This window comes from Xyrauchen texanus, chromosome 22 (assembly GCF_025860055.1).
Source record: "Xyrauchen texanus isolate HMW12.3.18 chromosome 22, RBS_HiC_50CHRs, whole genome shotgun sequence".
NCBI classification, from domain to species: Eukaryota; Metazoa; Chordata; class Actinopteri; order Cypriniformes; family Catostomidae; genus Xyrauchen; species Xyrauchen texanus.
This window is the reverse complement of record NC_068297.1, coordinates 16,871,199-16,888,188: the sequence shown is the minus strand read 5'-3', so window position 1 is coordinate 16,888,188 and position 16,990 is coordinate 16,871,199. Positions and strand designations below refer to the sequence as shown.

General features: G+C 38.6%; 1 protein-coding gene across 2 annotated transcripts in view; it reads left to right on the top strand.

The window, feature by feature from the left end:
- The window catches only part of LOC127662145 (protein-cysteine N-palmitoyltransferase HHAT-like), a 39,736-nt gene that overhangs the window by 4,505 nt on the left and 18,241 nt on the right, over positions 1-16,990 (top strand). The window contains exons 6-10 of one of the 2 annotated variants that reach the window (XM_052153187.1): positions 238-372; positions 2,610-2,870; positions 2,970-3,132; positions 5,165-5,315; positions 15,030-15,065. In XM_052153187.1, coding sequence (XP_052009147.1) covers positions 238-372; positions 2,610-2,870; positions 2,970-3,132; positions 5,165-5,315; positions 15,030-15,065 — 746 coding nt within the window. The remainder of the gene's footprint in view (positions 1-237; positions 373-2,609; positions 2,871-2,969; positions 3,133-5,164; positions 5,316-15,029; positions 15,066-16,990) is intronic. The other variant, XM_052153188.1, reaches the window with a different exon arrangement.

Below are 16,990 nucleotides of genomic sequence, written 5' to 3'. Positions count from 1 at the left end.
ATCCATGTGTCTAATCTATTATTAAATACATTTTGGGGTTCCGAAATCTCTGTATGCTGGAATTGCTTTACTTGGTTTACATATGTGGCCTGAACAACCAGATGCATTTACACTTGGCCACATTGGAGTCACATCTAAAAAAAATATCAAATGATCAATTGTAAATGACCCCTAATTTAAATGTGTTTTTTGATGGGTTAAAGATGTGAAGGAGTGTGTGGGATTTGTTCTGTTCAGGTTCAGGTCCAGCAGAATCTGTGCTGTTTCCAGGGCTCTCAGGGCACCTCTGCAGAGAGAATTGAGATGAGACTGAAACAAGCCTGCATTAAACATCACCTGACTGGCCACGCACACTCCCACAGTCTCATATGTGTAAACATTCAAACAAAGGCCAAAACGTTTCAAATTTCCATTTACTAATACAAACACACACCAATACTCAAAATATATGCAGCCTATAGCACCACAAAAAAGTGTCACATATGCCTCACTTTGTTCAGTTCAACTGTTCAAAAATATTGTTAGTTTCTAATTTGCCACAGAGACTTTAGAAATTGCTGTCATTTCTTTTGTCATGTGATGTTAATGTGAGGTTGAAAGAACATTTAAATATGCAAAACACATGGTATGATCGCCGCTGTCTGTTATAATCAGTTTTGTGTTGGTTTGATATGTTCGCCCTTTGACACTTTATCCGCCCTGTCACCTGACTGATGTGCACACTGAAAGATTGATTGACAGCTGTCATTAGTTCTCTGACTGAAAGAGAATGGCAGAATGGAGAGGAGATGGAAAGAAGAAAAGAGAGAATATTGATCTGTGGCTAATTTAGTTCCCTCCTCAAGTTTCTCCATGATTAATTGCGCAGCCTTAAGCTTCCTCTCTTAATTAAACCTTCATCTAATTATTATTTATTACTCTGCAGTAGTCATTAACATGCCCAATTGTAGAACAAACAACTGTGATTTAATGTATTGTAATCTTTATTTGCTTTTAATTATCTCTTTTTGTTCAACACATCTCATTTAACCTCTGTTTTCTTATGAACTGTTAAAACCCCTCAGGAACACCATAAAGCTCATGGAGCTACCACAGAGACTTCCATAATGACACTTTACGATAAAAAAGCATTAGCCAGAGAGTAATTTCAGAACACAGCCCTGTCATTTAGTGTCATTTAGAGGTGGTTATAATTTACACAATGTTATATATTTAAAGTGGCTACTGCCTTGTCTCCTGGCTGATTGCCAACTGTCCTCTTCTGAGCATACCCTGAAGATCATATTAGTTTAGCTCGGCATCAAGCACAGTCAGTCGCTGTGCTGATGAACATGAGCAGAGAAAATCAGTAGAATAATGTGGAAAGATGGAGCTGTTTAGCCCAATTAACACAACCTAATCGTGCAACAGATCTCATGTTGAAAAAAAGTCACACAGAAACCCAGTACCTACCCATAACCCTAAATCGAACTCTGACTCTAACCTTAGTAATAGCAAATGCATCTCTCACAAGACTTTGCAATACAGACGGTTTCCTTCAAGACACAGCCGCCCAAGCGCAATGTGGGGGCAAGGGCATGGCCGAGCGTTCATCTGGGGAGAGAGGAAGCGGTAAGGGTTTTCACCTGAGATTAATTGCTGCTAATTGTGATTTCAATGTTCACAGTGTGAGGTGGGGAGATAAAAGGCTGCCCAAAACCCCAGAGAGAGAGAACCCAGCTGACAAGCTGTGTGTGTTGGCTGCTGTTGGCTGTTTTGAAAGCTTTACTGTCAAGCTTGAGGCAGACGTGTTTAATTTATAAAATAAAAGTGATATGGAAGCGGCATTTGGGCAGGGCCTGTTGCCTGGGGCTGTTTTAGGCGCCATTCAGACCACTTGTGTTCTTGCTCTAATATAGCTGGATGCAGTGCAGCACATTTTTTACAATTTGAGTTCCATATATTCATATATCTAAAAAACGTGGCACTCCTGAACGAGAGGCAGGGCCATGGTCAAAAAAATTTGTGCATGTAGGTATGCACAAATAGGTGCATTCAGTAATTCTTTTCACATTAAAAAGTTTTATTCTGAAAGTAATTGTAATTTTGAAACATGTGTAAAACCATGACCACTCATGTGAGATGAGGACTCTAGTCATATCAGTAACCTTTTAAAAGCTGTTTTATTTACATTGTGAGGGTCCCCTCATGGGGGCTGCCATTTTAGAATCACATGACCAGCTGAACACTGCTCACTTAATCTCAGAATCCGTCTTGTTATTGGACACTTTCACTCTTGAATTAAATTAATCATGGCTGATTGTGAATAGTGAATTTCTACAATGGCATCTGTAACTGAAAACTGTTGATTTTGAATGATGCTGCATCCACACCACTAGGTGTCACTGTAAGTCCAAGATGACATGAGCAAAAAGTACTGTGTGTCTTTGACATGCAAGAACAGATGCACATAGGCATTCAGTGTGAACTGTTGATGCAGTTTTGTTATTTTTTTGTGAAGTCATAGATTTTTAGCTTTTTGTGTTCATTTGGTTAATTTTAATTTGTTTTATTTTTTATGTTTTTTTATGTTTTGTTCTCTCTCTCTCTCGCTCTCTCTCTCTCTCTAGCGTGGCTGGTACACTTCTGAGGAGCAGTACTACCTCTTGCTTTTCAGTATTGCTGTTTGTAGTTTACGGTGCATTAGCTTTAGTCTGGAGCTATGTTGGCGCCCTCTGCAAGCTGGAGAACCAAACCAACACTGCCCCCTTTTACAGCACAAAGGGCTGCAGACACTAATTTCTCAGATCTACAAACTCCTTGCCTACTGCTTCTATCATCCTCTGTTCTACAATGGACCCATCATGACCTACAGAGACTTCAGCGAGCAGGTGGAGGCAGACATTCATAACATACACATTGCATGAAGATTCATAAAATTAGATCAGATAATTAATTTACTAAAACAGAACGTCTCTCCGTTTATGCAGATAGAGAGGCCGATGTGTAAAGTGTCTCTGGTGGATGTACTGACAGGGGTCTTGCGTGTGTGTGTCTGGTGGTGTTTAGCTGAATTCATGATCCACTTCATGTACATGCACGCCATCCAGAGCAACGAAACCTTTCTGGAGATACTACCATCATGGGCACTTGGTAAGTCTGTGTTACATGGTAAAAATATAAAGATACTCAATGGACCATTTGGATTTCCTCAGCTGCTACACCAGTAGAACCCTCTTGAGTTCCCCCAGACACCCTTTAAAAGAGCCTCAAATATCCCAATTATGATATTTGAAGAGCCTGAACGCATTACCCTTATGATAATAGTTACTATAGGAACAATTGACAGTCCTTAGATTTCTTGCAGGAACTAACAGTATGTTTTTTCAGAGAACTTTGAACCTTGGTGTCTGGTGGATCTCAAGAGTGTTCAGTTGGTGTGGCAGCTGAGGGACCCCCTAATGGAGCTTTTGAGTATCTTTTACATTTTACAGTTTAGAGCATAAGGGACCCCCTAATATGATGATTCCTTTTTAAAGGACCTCCTTTTTAAAATCTAATGGCATCCCATTTATACTGTGCATGGAAAATAGTGTGATATTATTAAGTCTAGATGTTGTATTCAAAAATACACAATTAACTTTTTTCATTGTGCTGAAGTCAAAATAAAATATTTACTTTTATTACTAGTATTACATTAGAGAATCCTTTTTTTAATATTTGTGCAGCCCAGTGCATTGCATAATAAATACAGTAGCAATCCAAAGCAGCTTTATTAAAAAAGTCCCAGATGAACACTTTCAAACATTTTCCCAAAAAACTAGATGCAGATTTAGTATTATTTCTTACTTTGAAAATACATTAAAATCTCATTAAAAAAAATATTTTGAAAATCATTATGTTAATGAATTTCTCTGTGCAAATTCTGTTCAGTCATTATCCAAAATAGTGTGTCTTTCAGAATGAATGCAAGCTGTCATAGCATAACTGGTGTTATTTGGGGTTTTGAGTGTTAAAGTGTTGATTACATTATTTTCTTGCACAGATGTTCACAATGAAACAATTGCTGCTCTCCTGTGCAGCCCCATCTGAATTCCTCGCTTGCTGTCCATTGATCTGTGGAAGTCGCTGATTTGTGTTGCCTGAACTTTTATTCAGAAACACAGACACAGAAAGAGCAGGGTCTAAACAGCAGCACACTGGAGCATTGAGTCATTATCGCCACTTTGTTCCTGTGTTTCCAAAAGAAAGGGCTCTCAGCAGAAATTCTCTATTCTCTCCTATATTTGAAATCTTTTAGCACCGTACCAATGGGATATATGAGTAGACAGATGCCATTCTCAGTTTCCTGTGACACACATTTACACAGAGAGAGAGAGAGAGAGAGAGAGAGCGAGAGCGGCAGAGCGAGGTGAATAAAAAGTGATGACTAGAGAGGATGAGCATGATATTGCTTCATAAATTTAGAACCAAATAATTGTATCTAATAATTTAAGATAATCCATATCTTGTCCATGGACCTTTATCAATATCAAGATTGTATTATATATGGAGCTCTTGGATCTTGGGCTGTGGAACTGGTTACAATTTCTTTAAAAGGATAGTTCACCCAAAAATTGTAATTCTCTCATCTTTTATTCACTCTCAATCCATCCCAGATGTGTATGAGTTTTTATCTTCTGCTGAACACAAATTAAGATTTTGGGAAGAATAGTTCAGCTCTCTAGGTTCCATGCAATGCATGGTTGGCAATGGGTGCCAAAATGTTGACGCTCAAAAAAGCACATAAAGGCATCATAAAAGTAATCCATATGACTCCACTATTTTAATCCATATCTTCAGAAGCGATATGATAGGTGTGGGTGAGAAACTGATCGCTATTTAAGTCCTTTTTTGCTTGAAATTCTTCTCCCTGCACAGTAGGGGGCGATATCCATAAAGAATATGAATCAAGTAATCTTTCGGGGACGAGGGACCCTGGGCTCAAATTAGGATGTAGGGTGGAAGAGCATGTCACTGGACAGCTCTGTCATTTCAACTGTTTAAAGGGCAAATGTCTGTGAGAGAGATCAAACACATGGCCGCTTTATACTGTTTCATATCATCTTACAGCTGTGAAGGTGATTTCCTCTCCCTCTCTATCTCTCTCTGTCTGACTGTATCTCTCGCTCTCTTTCACCTGCAGGTGGCTTGGCTCTTGCTTTAGTACAGTTTTTCTATGTGAAGTATCTGGTCTTGTTTGGAGCTGTGTCTCTGCTGGTCAAGCTGGACGGGTTAGACCCGCCCACATTACCACGCTGTGTCAGCATCATGTACAGTTTCACTGGGATGTGGAGGTAAAACACACACACACACACACACACACACACACACACACACACACACACACACACTTTGGCAATCAGTCCCATCTCTGTCCCCCCAACTCTTTAGCAGTTAAGATTTTGAGGTGGTTCATCTGCCTCCTGAACTACATCTGTTTACCAGCAGGGGGCAGAGCTGTGCTGCAAGCGCTCTTGATTTATTTAACGCATGAAACGATTGGTGGAAGTGTTTAATACTCACTGACATATACTTACAAATGTACACATTCACAATATGGCAACATATTGTGATTCATGCTATCTCTTTTTTTTTATGTCACAGAGGTCTTGACAGTATGTTACCAAACTTTATTCAAAACCAAATTTTCAAGTTTAAGAATTGTTAAATGAAAAACCCTTATTTATTGATAATTAATCTGAATATTGGGAAGGATGTGTCCTCAGTGTCTATAGTGGCTACGGTTCCTCTATCTTGAATAGTTAAATGTAAAGGTTTGTGTGTTAGGCTTCTCTCAGTAAGCGGAGTGCTCTGATGTCCCGTGAGAGGATGTAAAACAGGCTCATACATGTAGGCCTCCTACAAGCTGATTGGATTTTAGTCTAAAAGCTTCATGAACATAAACAGCATTTCAGATTGAAAGCTCTGGAATGGTCTCCTAGGCAACTACAGCAGAGGTTTAAATTTGCAGACTTTTGTGTCTGCATTTGGCTTCAAACTCTTTAAAAGAAGAGGAAATGCACATTACTGACATTAAAAGGTTATGAAGGCTAATTTGTTGCCTTATATGTGTTCACTTTCATATTTCACTTAAAAATGTACAATGGTGGTATTACCATGGTTTTAAACATGGTACAAGTGTAATACCAAGATTTTTATGGATACTGAAATTATGGTAATACCATGGTATTCTTTGAAGTACCTTGGAATCCATGTAAATAAAAATGTATATGAATATTGTCCGTAAAGTACCATGATATTACCATATGTAATGATATTAATATATGTATGAGATTTAATTTAATTTAAAATCTATTCTTACATTTTCTCTATTATACAGTCATCCCATTCAGTGAGGGAAATTTTTTTTGAATTTGCATACAATAACCAGTGCAGAAACAATTTCTTTTTTAACATTCAGTTTTCATCATTTTATCTTTTGTTGCTTATTATGTGCATTTGAGCTGACACTGTTTCTGTAACAACTGCGGTGGTCATTTTTAACATTTGTAGATTTGACCACACTCCACACAGCTAAGTAATTTACATAAATGCATTTAATTGAATGAGATTCGATTAAATGCTAACATAAATGGTGCGATCCATGTTTAGCAGAGCAGTGTAACTAAACTATGGCCAGAAAAGCTTAAACATGCACCGGACTGGACAACTGATGATGGCTGATTGCTATTGTTGTTGAGCTCACCGTTGAATGCTATTGCTCGCGCCTGTGAACGCTGAGTTTTGTGCAGAGAGCGCTCTAGTATTTCAGCCTGCAAGGCAATTTGATCAAAAATCAGTCAAAGAGCAAGATAAAAAATTATTTGCGTGTCGGACCTAGCCAGCGGGCTGCCAGTTGACTAACCGTGACACACCTTTCATTTATCCATATTTATCTTGGATGGATGGATGGATGGATGGATATACGGGATGATTTCTCATCAAGAAGTTTAAAAACAAGGCGTTTAAATCTTGGAAAATATTTCACAGCTATCATATCATATAATAATATATTATACTGTGTTATTCTATATTATGTTATATTTATGCAATAGTAATATATAATTGTCTTATATTTTCGTGGGAGTTTGGCGTAAACCACCGCATACGATGAACACTGCAAATTGCTTTAAAAGTGGTTCATCTTCATGCGCTCCTCAATTTATATTGTTACTACTTTTATAATTTACAGTAGTAACAATAACTAGCACTAAATACGGTTACCTTGGTCAATCTTTGTGCAAAAGTCTATTTGCCTTAAAGATAAAAGTGATATTAAGTTAATATTCTTAAGCTAAAATATCAAAGAGTACTCATTAGCCTTCAATGTATCTTGGACAGTGTGACACTGTCTTCTGTTTCCTGTGTAATCCTGCGTGTTTTGTGTTTATCAGCAGAACTGCCCAGCAGACAGCTGCTGGGATTATGAAAGCTGGAAAGGTTAAACACCAGTGTGCGTATGTGTATGTGAGTGGTGCTGAAGGTGATGGAGTTTAGAGTGTGATAAATGAGAGCTGTAAGGAAACAGACGTGGGCTGGAGACTGTAGCAGGACCTGCTTTAAGACCCTGTCTGGCCTCAATCCTGAAAGGAGCAAAAGAGCTCAGCTCTTCTGCACCAAAAAGTGTGCAAACACACACACACTTTCTTACAGCTCAGCAAGCCCCAACTCTCTCAAAAACCCTGATATACTTTGACACCCACTGGCCCCAAGGCTGGATCAACACACACACACACACACACACACATACATCTAGTGGTTCAGAACCGCCCTGATGCACCATACAGAGTGAATACAGCACCCCACACTGCAGGACAGCGAAACTGACACAAAACTCTGATTATAGTACAGATATCCTACAGGGAGCGAACATGAGAGAGAAACCCAGAGTTGGAATGAAAGAGAGAGAGGGCAATCGAAGGACTATGTCCCTCTTGGTTGCATTCAAGAGTGTTATTAGTGTGTAGTTAATACTGGAGATGGCTGCCGGTATGTGTGTGCATGTGTGCTTGTATGAGTCTGTGCACACGTGTGGATGTTTGTATATGTTGCTGTGTGTGCATGTGTGTGATTTATTTAACACCGGCACAAATATGGCCTGGGTTTACGACAGTTGAAAGGTTTATAGTATGCTATAAAACATTGTTCATTTAGATCAACATCTAAATCTATACCATTCTGCTGACTCTTCCTATAGCTTTCTAATCACTCTCAGTACTCGCATGCGCACATACACACACATTTACTTGTTAAATTGGTATGTCCTACATTTAAGCAAGGACATACGATAGACTTCTATTGATTTATATAAAGATTTTAATTAAAGGTGCGCACTCACTCATTTTTATGTTGCGCTGGCCGGTATGGCTGTCATCTTGGAATTCAGCATAATGCAAAAGCATTAGTTTTCAGTTGCAATGTCATTGCAGAAATGCTGTATTCACAGTCACCGCTAAGTGTGTTTATATGCATGATCTTACGCAGTTTAGGCTGTGTAAGGTCATGTAAACTCCTTTATGGGTTTCCTTTCCAAGGAAAGGTCATAAATGGCTTAAAGGAATGTTTCGTGTTCAATACAAGTTAAGCTTAATCAACAGCATTTGTGGCCTATTATTGATTACCACAAATACATTTTGACCTGCCCCTGCTTTTCTATAAAAATAAAAGAAGCAAAAATAATGGAAGTGAATGGGGCCAATTGTTTATGCAAAAATACTCTTTTTCAAACACAAGACATAAACAATATGCATGTAAACATGATTTTAGTGTGATAAAATCACTTACTAACCTTTTCTGTGTAAAGTTACAGCCAGTTTTACAACTCTGTTGCCATGACGATGTAATGTGAACAAACCCTGAAACCCTAAAATGACTGTAAAAATGACAATATAAACTATTTTACAGCTCAAATAATACATGATTTTACATTTCTGCCTTTAAACCCTCCAAAAATTAACAACATTCACTTTCATTGTCCGCATTCACTTCCATTGTAAGACTCTCCGGAACCTATGTTTTTGCTTCTTTTTTTTTATTTTAAGAAAGGAGGTGAGTTGAAAGAAATTTTTGTGGTAATCAACATTTTAAACTTGTATTGAACCCAGAACGTTCATTTAAGAATAAAACCACCTCTAATTTTTGCTCATTACCCCTATTTCACATTGCATGTAAACACTGTGTAAACTTTAATGTCAAAAGCAGAGAATAACCCGATGATTTTGAGTCTCATGTATATGCGGATTTCTTGTATTGTCAAATTTTTTTTTATAGGCTGATTTTTGGTAGTTATCAGCATATTGATGTGCATACAGTGCATCCAGAAAGTATTCACAGCACTTAACTTTTTCCACATTTTGTTATGTTACAGCCTTATTTCAAAATTGATTAAATTCATTATTTTCCTCAAAATTCTACAAACAATACCCCATAATAACAACGTGAAAGAGTTTGTTTGAAATATTTGCAAATTTATTAAAAATAAAAAAAATCATGGCCTTTGCCATGACACTCAAAATTGAGCTCAGGTGGACCCTGTTTCCACTGATCATCCTTGAGATGTTTCTACAACTTGATTGGAGTCCACCTGTTGTAAATTAGTTGATTGGACATGATTTGGAAAGGCACACACATGTCTATATAAGGTCCCACAGTTAACAGTGCATGTCAGAGCACAAGCCATGGTTTGTCCAAGGAATTGTCTGTAGACCTCCGAGACAGGATTGTATCAAGGCACAGATAAATTTCTGCAGCATTGAATGGTAAATAAATGGTAAATGGTCTGCACTTATATAGCACTTTTTTTAACCTCAGAGGTTACCAAAGCGCTTTACACTGTGTCCCAGTCACCCATTCACACACACATTCATACACCAATGGCGGCAGAGCTGCCATGCAAGGCGCTAACCTACCATTGGGAGCAACTTGGGGTTCAGTGTCTTGCCCAAGGACACTTCGGCATGTGGAGTCGTGTGGGCCGGGATTCGAACCACCAACCCTGCGATTAGCAGCCGACCTGCACCCCCCACAGCCGCCCCCCCAAAGGTTCCAATGAGCACAGTGGCCTCCATCCATAAATGGAAGAACTTTGGAACCACAGGACTCTTCTAGAGCTGGTCGCCCGGTCAAACTGAGTGATCGGGGGAGAAGGGCCTTAGTCAGGGAGGTGACCAAGAACCCGTTGGTCACTCTGACAGAGCTCCAGCGTTTCTCTGTTTAAAGAGGAGAACCTTCCAGAAGAACAACCATCTCTGCAGCACTCCACCAATCAGGCCTGTATGGTAGAGTGGCCAAACGGAAGCAACTCCTCAGTAAAAGGCACATGAGAGCCCGCCTGGAGTTTGCCAAAAGGCACCTGAAGGACTCTCAGACCATGAGAAACAAAATTCTCTGGTCTGATGAAACAAATATTGAACTCTTTGGCCTGAATGGCAAGTGTCATGTCTGGAGTTAACCAGGCACTGCTCATCACCTGGCCAGTGGTGGTGGCAGCATCATGCTGTGGGGATGTTTTTCAGTGGCAGGAATTGGGAGACTAGTCGGGATCGAGGGAAAGATGAATGCAGCAATGTACAGAGACATCCTTGATGAAAACCTGCTCCAGAGCGCTATGGACCTCAGACTGGGACGAAGGTTCATCTTCCAACAGGACAGCGAGCCTAAGCAAACAGCCAAGATAACAAAGGAGTGGCTACGGGACAACTCTGTGAATGTCCTTGAGTGGCCCAGCCAGAGCCCAGACTTGAACCCGATTGAACATCTCTGGAGAGATCTGAAAATGGCTGTGCACTGACGGCCCCCATCCAACCTGATGGAGCTTGAGAGGTCCTGCAAAGAAGAATGGGAGAAAATAGGTGTGCCAAGCTTGCAGCATCATTCACAAAAAGACTTGAGGCTGTGATTGGTGCCAAAGCTGCTTCAACAAAGTATTGAACAAAGGCTGTGCATACTTATGTACATGTGATTGTTTCGTTTTTATTTTTAATACATTTGCAAAGATTTCAAACAAACTACTTTCACGTTGTCATTATGGGGTATTATTTGTAGGATTTTGAGGAAAATAATGAATTTAATCAATTTTTGAATAAGGCAATAACATAACAAAATGTGGAAAAAGTGAACCGCTGTGAATACTTTCTGGATGCACTGAATAAATGCAGTCATTGATTAATTTATTCCATGAGTGAAAGTATCCAATTATAGGGGGGTTAACAAGATAAAACGAGAAAAGGAGAATTGCTGCTCATGACTTTGTGTGGATGACAAATTTGTCCCCAAAGTAAATCCTCCATAACACACACACACACACACACACACACACGTGCATAAATGAGGTGAGAATCTCACATGGCCAGTTTTAAATTGCTCTTCATCATCTTCATCATAAATGGGCAGCCCACATGTAGTTTAGTGGCATCATGGGAAATGCTGTATCTCTGAGCCATGGGGAGCCTGTGTTTACAAACATTTTCTGTCAGGCCAGTTTTGTCAGAAGATGTCTGAAGAAGCTTGAAGTAACCCTTTCTTGAGGAAAACAGCAGGATATTGTGTAAACCTTTTACAATTTGAATTTCACTTTCAGTCTCATGAATCATTGTCTGACTCCTGTACTTTGGAATGACAACACACATGAGATTCCAGCTTAGTTTATCCTTTACATACAGTATGTTTTAATAGCTCCACAGTGCATCAAGTCGAGTCACACAGACAAACTGAACTGATTTAAATTAAAAAGAATGGCAGCTTTCTTACTGTGTTTTTAAGGCTTATGGGAGTACATTAATGCAGACACGTCTAGCTGTGCAAGGTCTATGCACATGTTGTTGCATTTCAAAATGTGTTTGAGTGCAATTTATAACACAACACAAGTACGTGTACTGCCTTGTAGCGGGCATTATCATCAACTCTACTTCAACTATCAGTTTTCCCCTTCAGGTCAACTACTGTCATGGCAGAGCTACAGTTTGAAGAAAATCTTGCTGAGCAATTAAGATCTTGTTAAATGGTTCTAGATAGATATCTGATTAATAACACATCCAATCTAATGACAAAGACATCTGAAGGTAACTCTCTCACCCCCTATTAGTACTGGGATTTATTACTGGCACAGTAATGAAACATTGCACTGGTATGTTCAACGGGACCATGGGCATGCAATATGTTAGCCAAGCATTCGTGTTTGCATTTGCATACTTAAGTAGAGTGTGTTTTAGGCCTTAAATGATAAAGTCGTGCACAATTTTAAGACTTCACATATTGTTTCATTAATTTAGACTTGAGGTGATATTACTTCTATTTAGCCTGTTCCCTGTGCTTCCTCGGATGACTTTATTTCCTCAGAGCTCAGGCAAATTTCATCAATAGTTGCTAATGAATGCTGGGAAGTGCAGGAATGAATCCAATTTTCCTGGACAATTTGATTTAGGAGTCATTATGTATCCCAGACACAACCCACCTCCCTCAAAACACACACATACTATCTCTCTTTTTTGTTTTGTCTCACTCTAAAGGCCGAAGTATAATTCGGTTTCCCATGTGCCAGATTAGATCCTGCAGAGTATGCTTGATGCAAATTTGGTCATCAGCATAGTCTTCACCGGCCCAGACTTTCTCAACATGTGCCTGCCATTGACTGTTCTAAAAGAGTATCACAAAGCAGTCATAACGTGCATGCGTTATATTCATTTGTATTTGCTCTCTTCAAATAAGAGTATAATTTGAAAGGCTGAGCACTTAACTGTGTGCGACGATCTGGGATGCAAAAAATAAATAAAATAATAATTTATACCCAAGCCTTAACTCTCTGTCTCTCTCTGGTCCAACATATTTGTGATGTAACTGGTTCTCTTGTAAACCATTCACTGTCTGGCTTTTAAATAATTACTGAAAAATTTGATTATTGCCAGTCTATCTGTGGACTCATGAAAACATCATGTCAGAACTCTCCAACATGTTAGCTACCATCTGCTGGCGTGTGTCGGTTTCTCTTAATACAGGCCTGTTTTTAGAAGCAAGCAGCACTAGCGCTTTACTGCTGTCTCTGGGGTCTGTGTGTTTGGACTAAATAGCGTCTGTTGGTGTCAAATTCAAAGTATGTGTTTGCTCTAATTGGATGAGATGATGGTCTCTCTAGTCTAAGCATCAGCTCATCCAAGGAGTCTCTAGATCCAGGTCCACTTCCTGATCCATTTGAATTACATCTGTCCATCTGGCCGCCCACAGTACACTATTTTTTACCATCAATAATATTCCATATAGCATCATGTACAAGGTCAGATAGGATGTGTGTGAGGATAACAATAAGAGACTGTATATATGGCTAAAGTGATGACCTGTGTTCACTCCTAGAGGACAGATGAGTCTGATCACACCTGCTCAGCAATACAGGAGGAGGAGAGGAGGGTGTGAAAGTCCTGCTGGGAAACAAATTGAGAGTTACGAAAGAGTCAAGAGTCTGTATTTTTCTGTCATGATGTTTTGACATGAGCTACATTTCTTCATTTTATTTCAACTTGAATTTACTTAAAGCTATTAATAACTGAGATCATCTTAACCCTTATGCACTGTTCATCATTAAATCATGGGGGGGTATTTAGACCTTTTTTTAATTGTATTTACTAATTTATTTACCTATATGACCATGAGCTTTAATTTTCTTATGAATATTTTCTCAAATACTTAACCAGTCCTCGTCAAGTATATACTGTTTGAAAGCTTAAAGTCTCAAGAATCAAACTTGGCTGTCCATTTAAAAAAAATTAAAACAGATAAAATTACAAGTATAAACACTAGATGGCTGCAGAGAGCTACTTATACATCTCTGGTTGAAGAGATGATGATTTCTGGATTTTGTCACAAGTTCTGCATTTAGATGTATATTTAAACATTATCAAAGACAACTTTTGTCAAAGTTAAGCAAGTCAGTTTTTGCATACCTGAAATGAGTAGAATAACAAGTAATAACCTAATGTATCCCTTGTTGTAACAGTGTGTGTGTGTGTGTGTGTGTGTGTGTGTGTGTGTGTGTGTGTGTTCAGCATTGTAGATTTGTTATGGTCTTACGAATTCATTTTGGTGTGTGTGTGTTCTGTATTGTGGCTGATTTATTAATTTTGACAAATTAAAAAATTATAATAATTCTGTTTAATAGTCTGACCATTTCAGTTTTGTGTTTGTGTTTTGCATTCTTTATGTTTGGTAGTCTCACCCCTTCATGTCTGTGTGTTTTTGCTGCATTGTGGGTGTTTTAGATGTTATATAATAGATAATGAAAATAATTTTTTTTTTTTTTTTTTTTTTTTTTTGTGTTTCCCATTCATTTCCTATGGCGGTCACCTTTGACCGGGAACAGTACAAGTGGAACTTAGACTGATCGAATCAACTCAGACCAGTGTTAAGATATCAAATGGATGAAAAGCCACCAAGTCTTGTTTTATTGAAGAAACTAAATTTGAGTTTGCTAAAAAATGGCCAAACTTCAAACTTCATTGCATGAAGGCTAAAGCAGCTTTTCAGGTCCAGAAGCTGAAATTCACTGATAAGTAAAACTAAATATATTTTCTGTTGCTATGGCAAGCGTCACTATTACAGTAGATCATGCTCTAGTGATTTGCACTAAACACAATCCCTACTGTTTGTTTTACAGACATTAGTATTACCTTAAGTTGTGCATTTAATTTCACTAATTATGCATATCTTAGACTTAGACCTAAACCCAGTGTCAGGCTACAGCTGAACTAAACAAACAGCAGAACTATTCTGAAATCAGGTGCTTTTGAGAAATCTTCTCCCAGCACTATGACTGTCTCAGAAAATGGCACGTTTGTCCCGTGAGATTCATTAAAATGGTTTTCTCATGTGTTTAGTTTATGCAGATTTTACCTCTCTTTTCGGCTGTTCTGGTTGTACATGTTGACTAATTAAATACAAGTTTGTGTTGTTTCATGTTCTACACAAGCACACCATCTGTGTTTAACCCCTGAGCTCACTCATTACTGTCTTTTTCTTTTCAGACACTTTGACGTGGGGCTTTACAAATGGCTCATCAGGTAAGATTCGTCTATTTTACTCTTATGTGGGTGGGTGTCTGAGAGAGAGGGAGTTATTTTGCACTGCTATGGACACAATTTTCCCTTGTTACAGTTTGGAAAGCGCATGAATAATTATTATAATCAAAAGCATAATCAGAGAACAATTACATGCCTCTGGTACATAATTCTGGCATAATACAATGAAGAGCATTTAGCATCCATTACCTTTTGTTCTTGCTAGTTTCAGATCTTTTTCAGATCTCTTTTTTATTAGTGTTTTGGAAATTTACTGACACAGACTATGTTCAACTAATGTTCATCTTTAAAGTGAACATGATATTAAAATGGACCCTATTTACTTTCTAAATACATGGTTCTGGTCTTTTGTGCCCAACTCATCTGTGCATGTTAAGTTAGTCTTCATAATCTTTCATCACAATGTAATAACTTTCCTATTCCATTGTGTTCAATTGGCAAATAGCTATTTAGGTATTTAGGCTCCATTCTGGTATTGAAACCCCACTTTTAACAATACAATCAATTCTCAATGAATTAAAGTCCAGCCATACTTTTGTTTTTTTCCACTCAGAAATTAATTAGATTACATATGTTTAAAAAAAACAACTCCAACCCGGTTTCCCAGACATTCACAACAAATTGGATAGTGTCCCAAACTCATGCTATGGGTTTAGCATCTCAGTTGCCTCTGCATCCGAGACCGTCAACCTAAGCATCTTATCACTTGGCTTGTGGAGCGTGTTACTGCGGAAACATAACGCATGTAGAGGCTTGACGCTATTCTCCGAGGTGTCGACGCACAACCCCACCAAGAGTGAGAACCACATTATAATGACCAGGAGGAGATTATCCCATGTGACTCTACTCTCCCTAGCATCCGGGCCAATTTGGTTGCTTGGGAGACCTGGCTGGAGTCACTCAGTGCACCCTGGATTCGAACTCGTGACTCCAGGGGTGGTAGTCAGCATCTTTGCTTGCTGAGCTTTCTTAATGCATGTATGATATGTGAAAATATGATCTGCAGTGGGTGAGACTGACACTACGCACTTAGTTGTGCGGTAAAGAAAAAAAACTCAGCAAATGGCCCATTAACATTTAAAGATAAATGCAAATCAGTTAATTATATATATTTGGGCTCAAAATGATCCAGTATATGCAAATTAGCTTTATACAGGGGTGTGTTCCACAAACCCTGGCCATCAATGTTATTGGGAACTGGCAGTGGTTAATGAACAGTTTTTATTTCAGGAAGACTCAATGGATAAATTTGGCACTGGTCATGATTGGTCACCCAAGAGTCCAGAAACACCGCTCTGCTCAATCTCTCCTGCTGCAGAGAATATTCTGCAGTTTGCTTGCAAGTTCTTCTGTGGCCTGTTTTTATGCCAGAGACTATTTGCATCTTCTGTGACTGGATTTCCAGTCAGACAGTAGGCAGGAAATGAATATTAGATTTTTGATAATGGCCCTTCCATGCCCTGTCCAAAATTTTTTAGTTTTGTGACACTTTAAATTTACCTGGGAGATTTGCAAGAAATGCAGTTACTGAATGCTTCCCAGTATGCCTGGAATCTCAGAGGCTAAGTTTGCACAACAAAATACAATTGTCAGTATCGTTTTAGGCCACATCCACACTAATACATTTTCGGTTGAAAATTTGTTGATTTTTGTTGATGTTTGGATTCATGAGTTTTAAAAACAAAAACGTGAAATACTGCATAGTTACTCACCAGCACTGACAAATAGTTTATAGTTTGTGTACATTGAGATGTAGTTTATGAGATGTATGTGTTCTCTTAGGCCTATGATGTGTGCTTGTGCAGTCTGGTGTGTTAATGCACACACATTTACACTCAGTCATTCTTAATTATTGATATCATACATTAGAACATTGTACACAACTTTATTTTTTGTAAGTTTGAGGG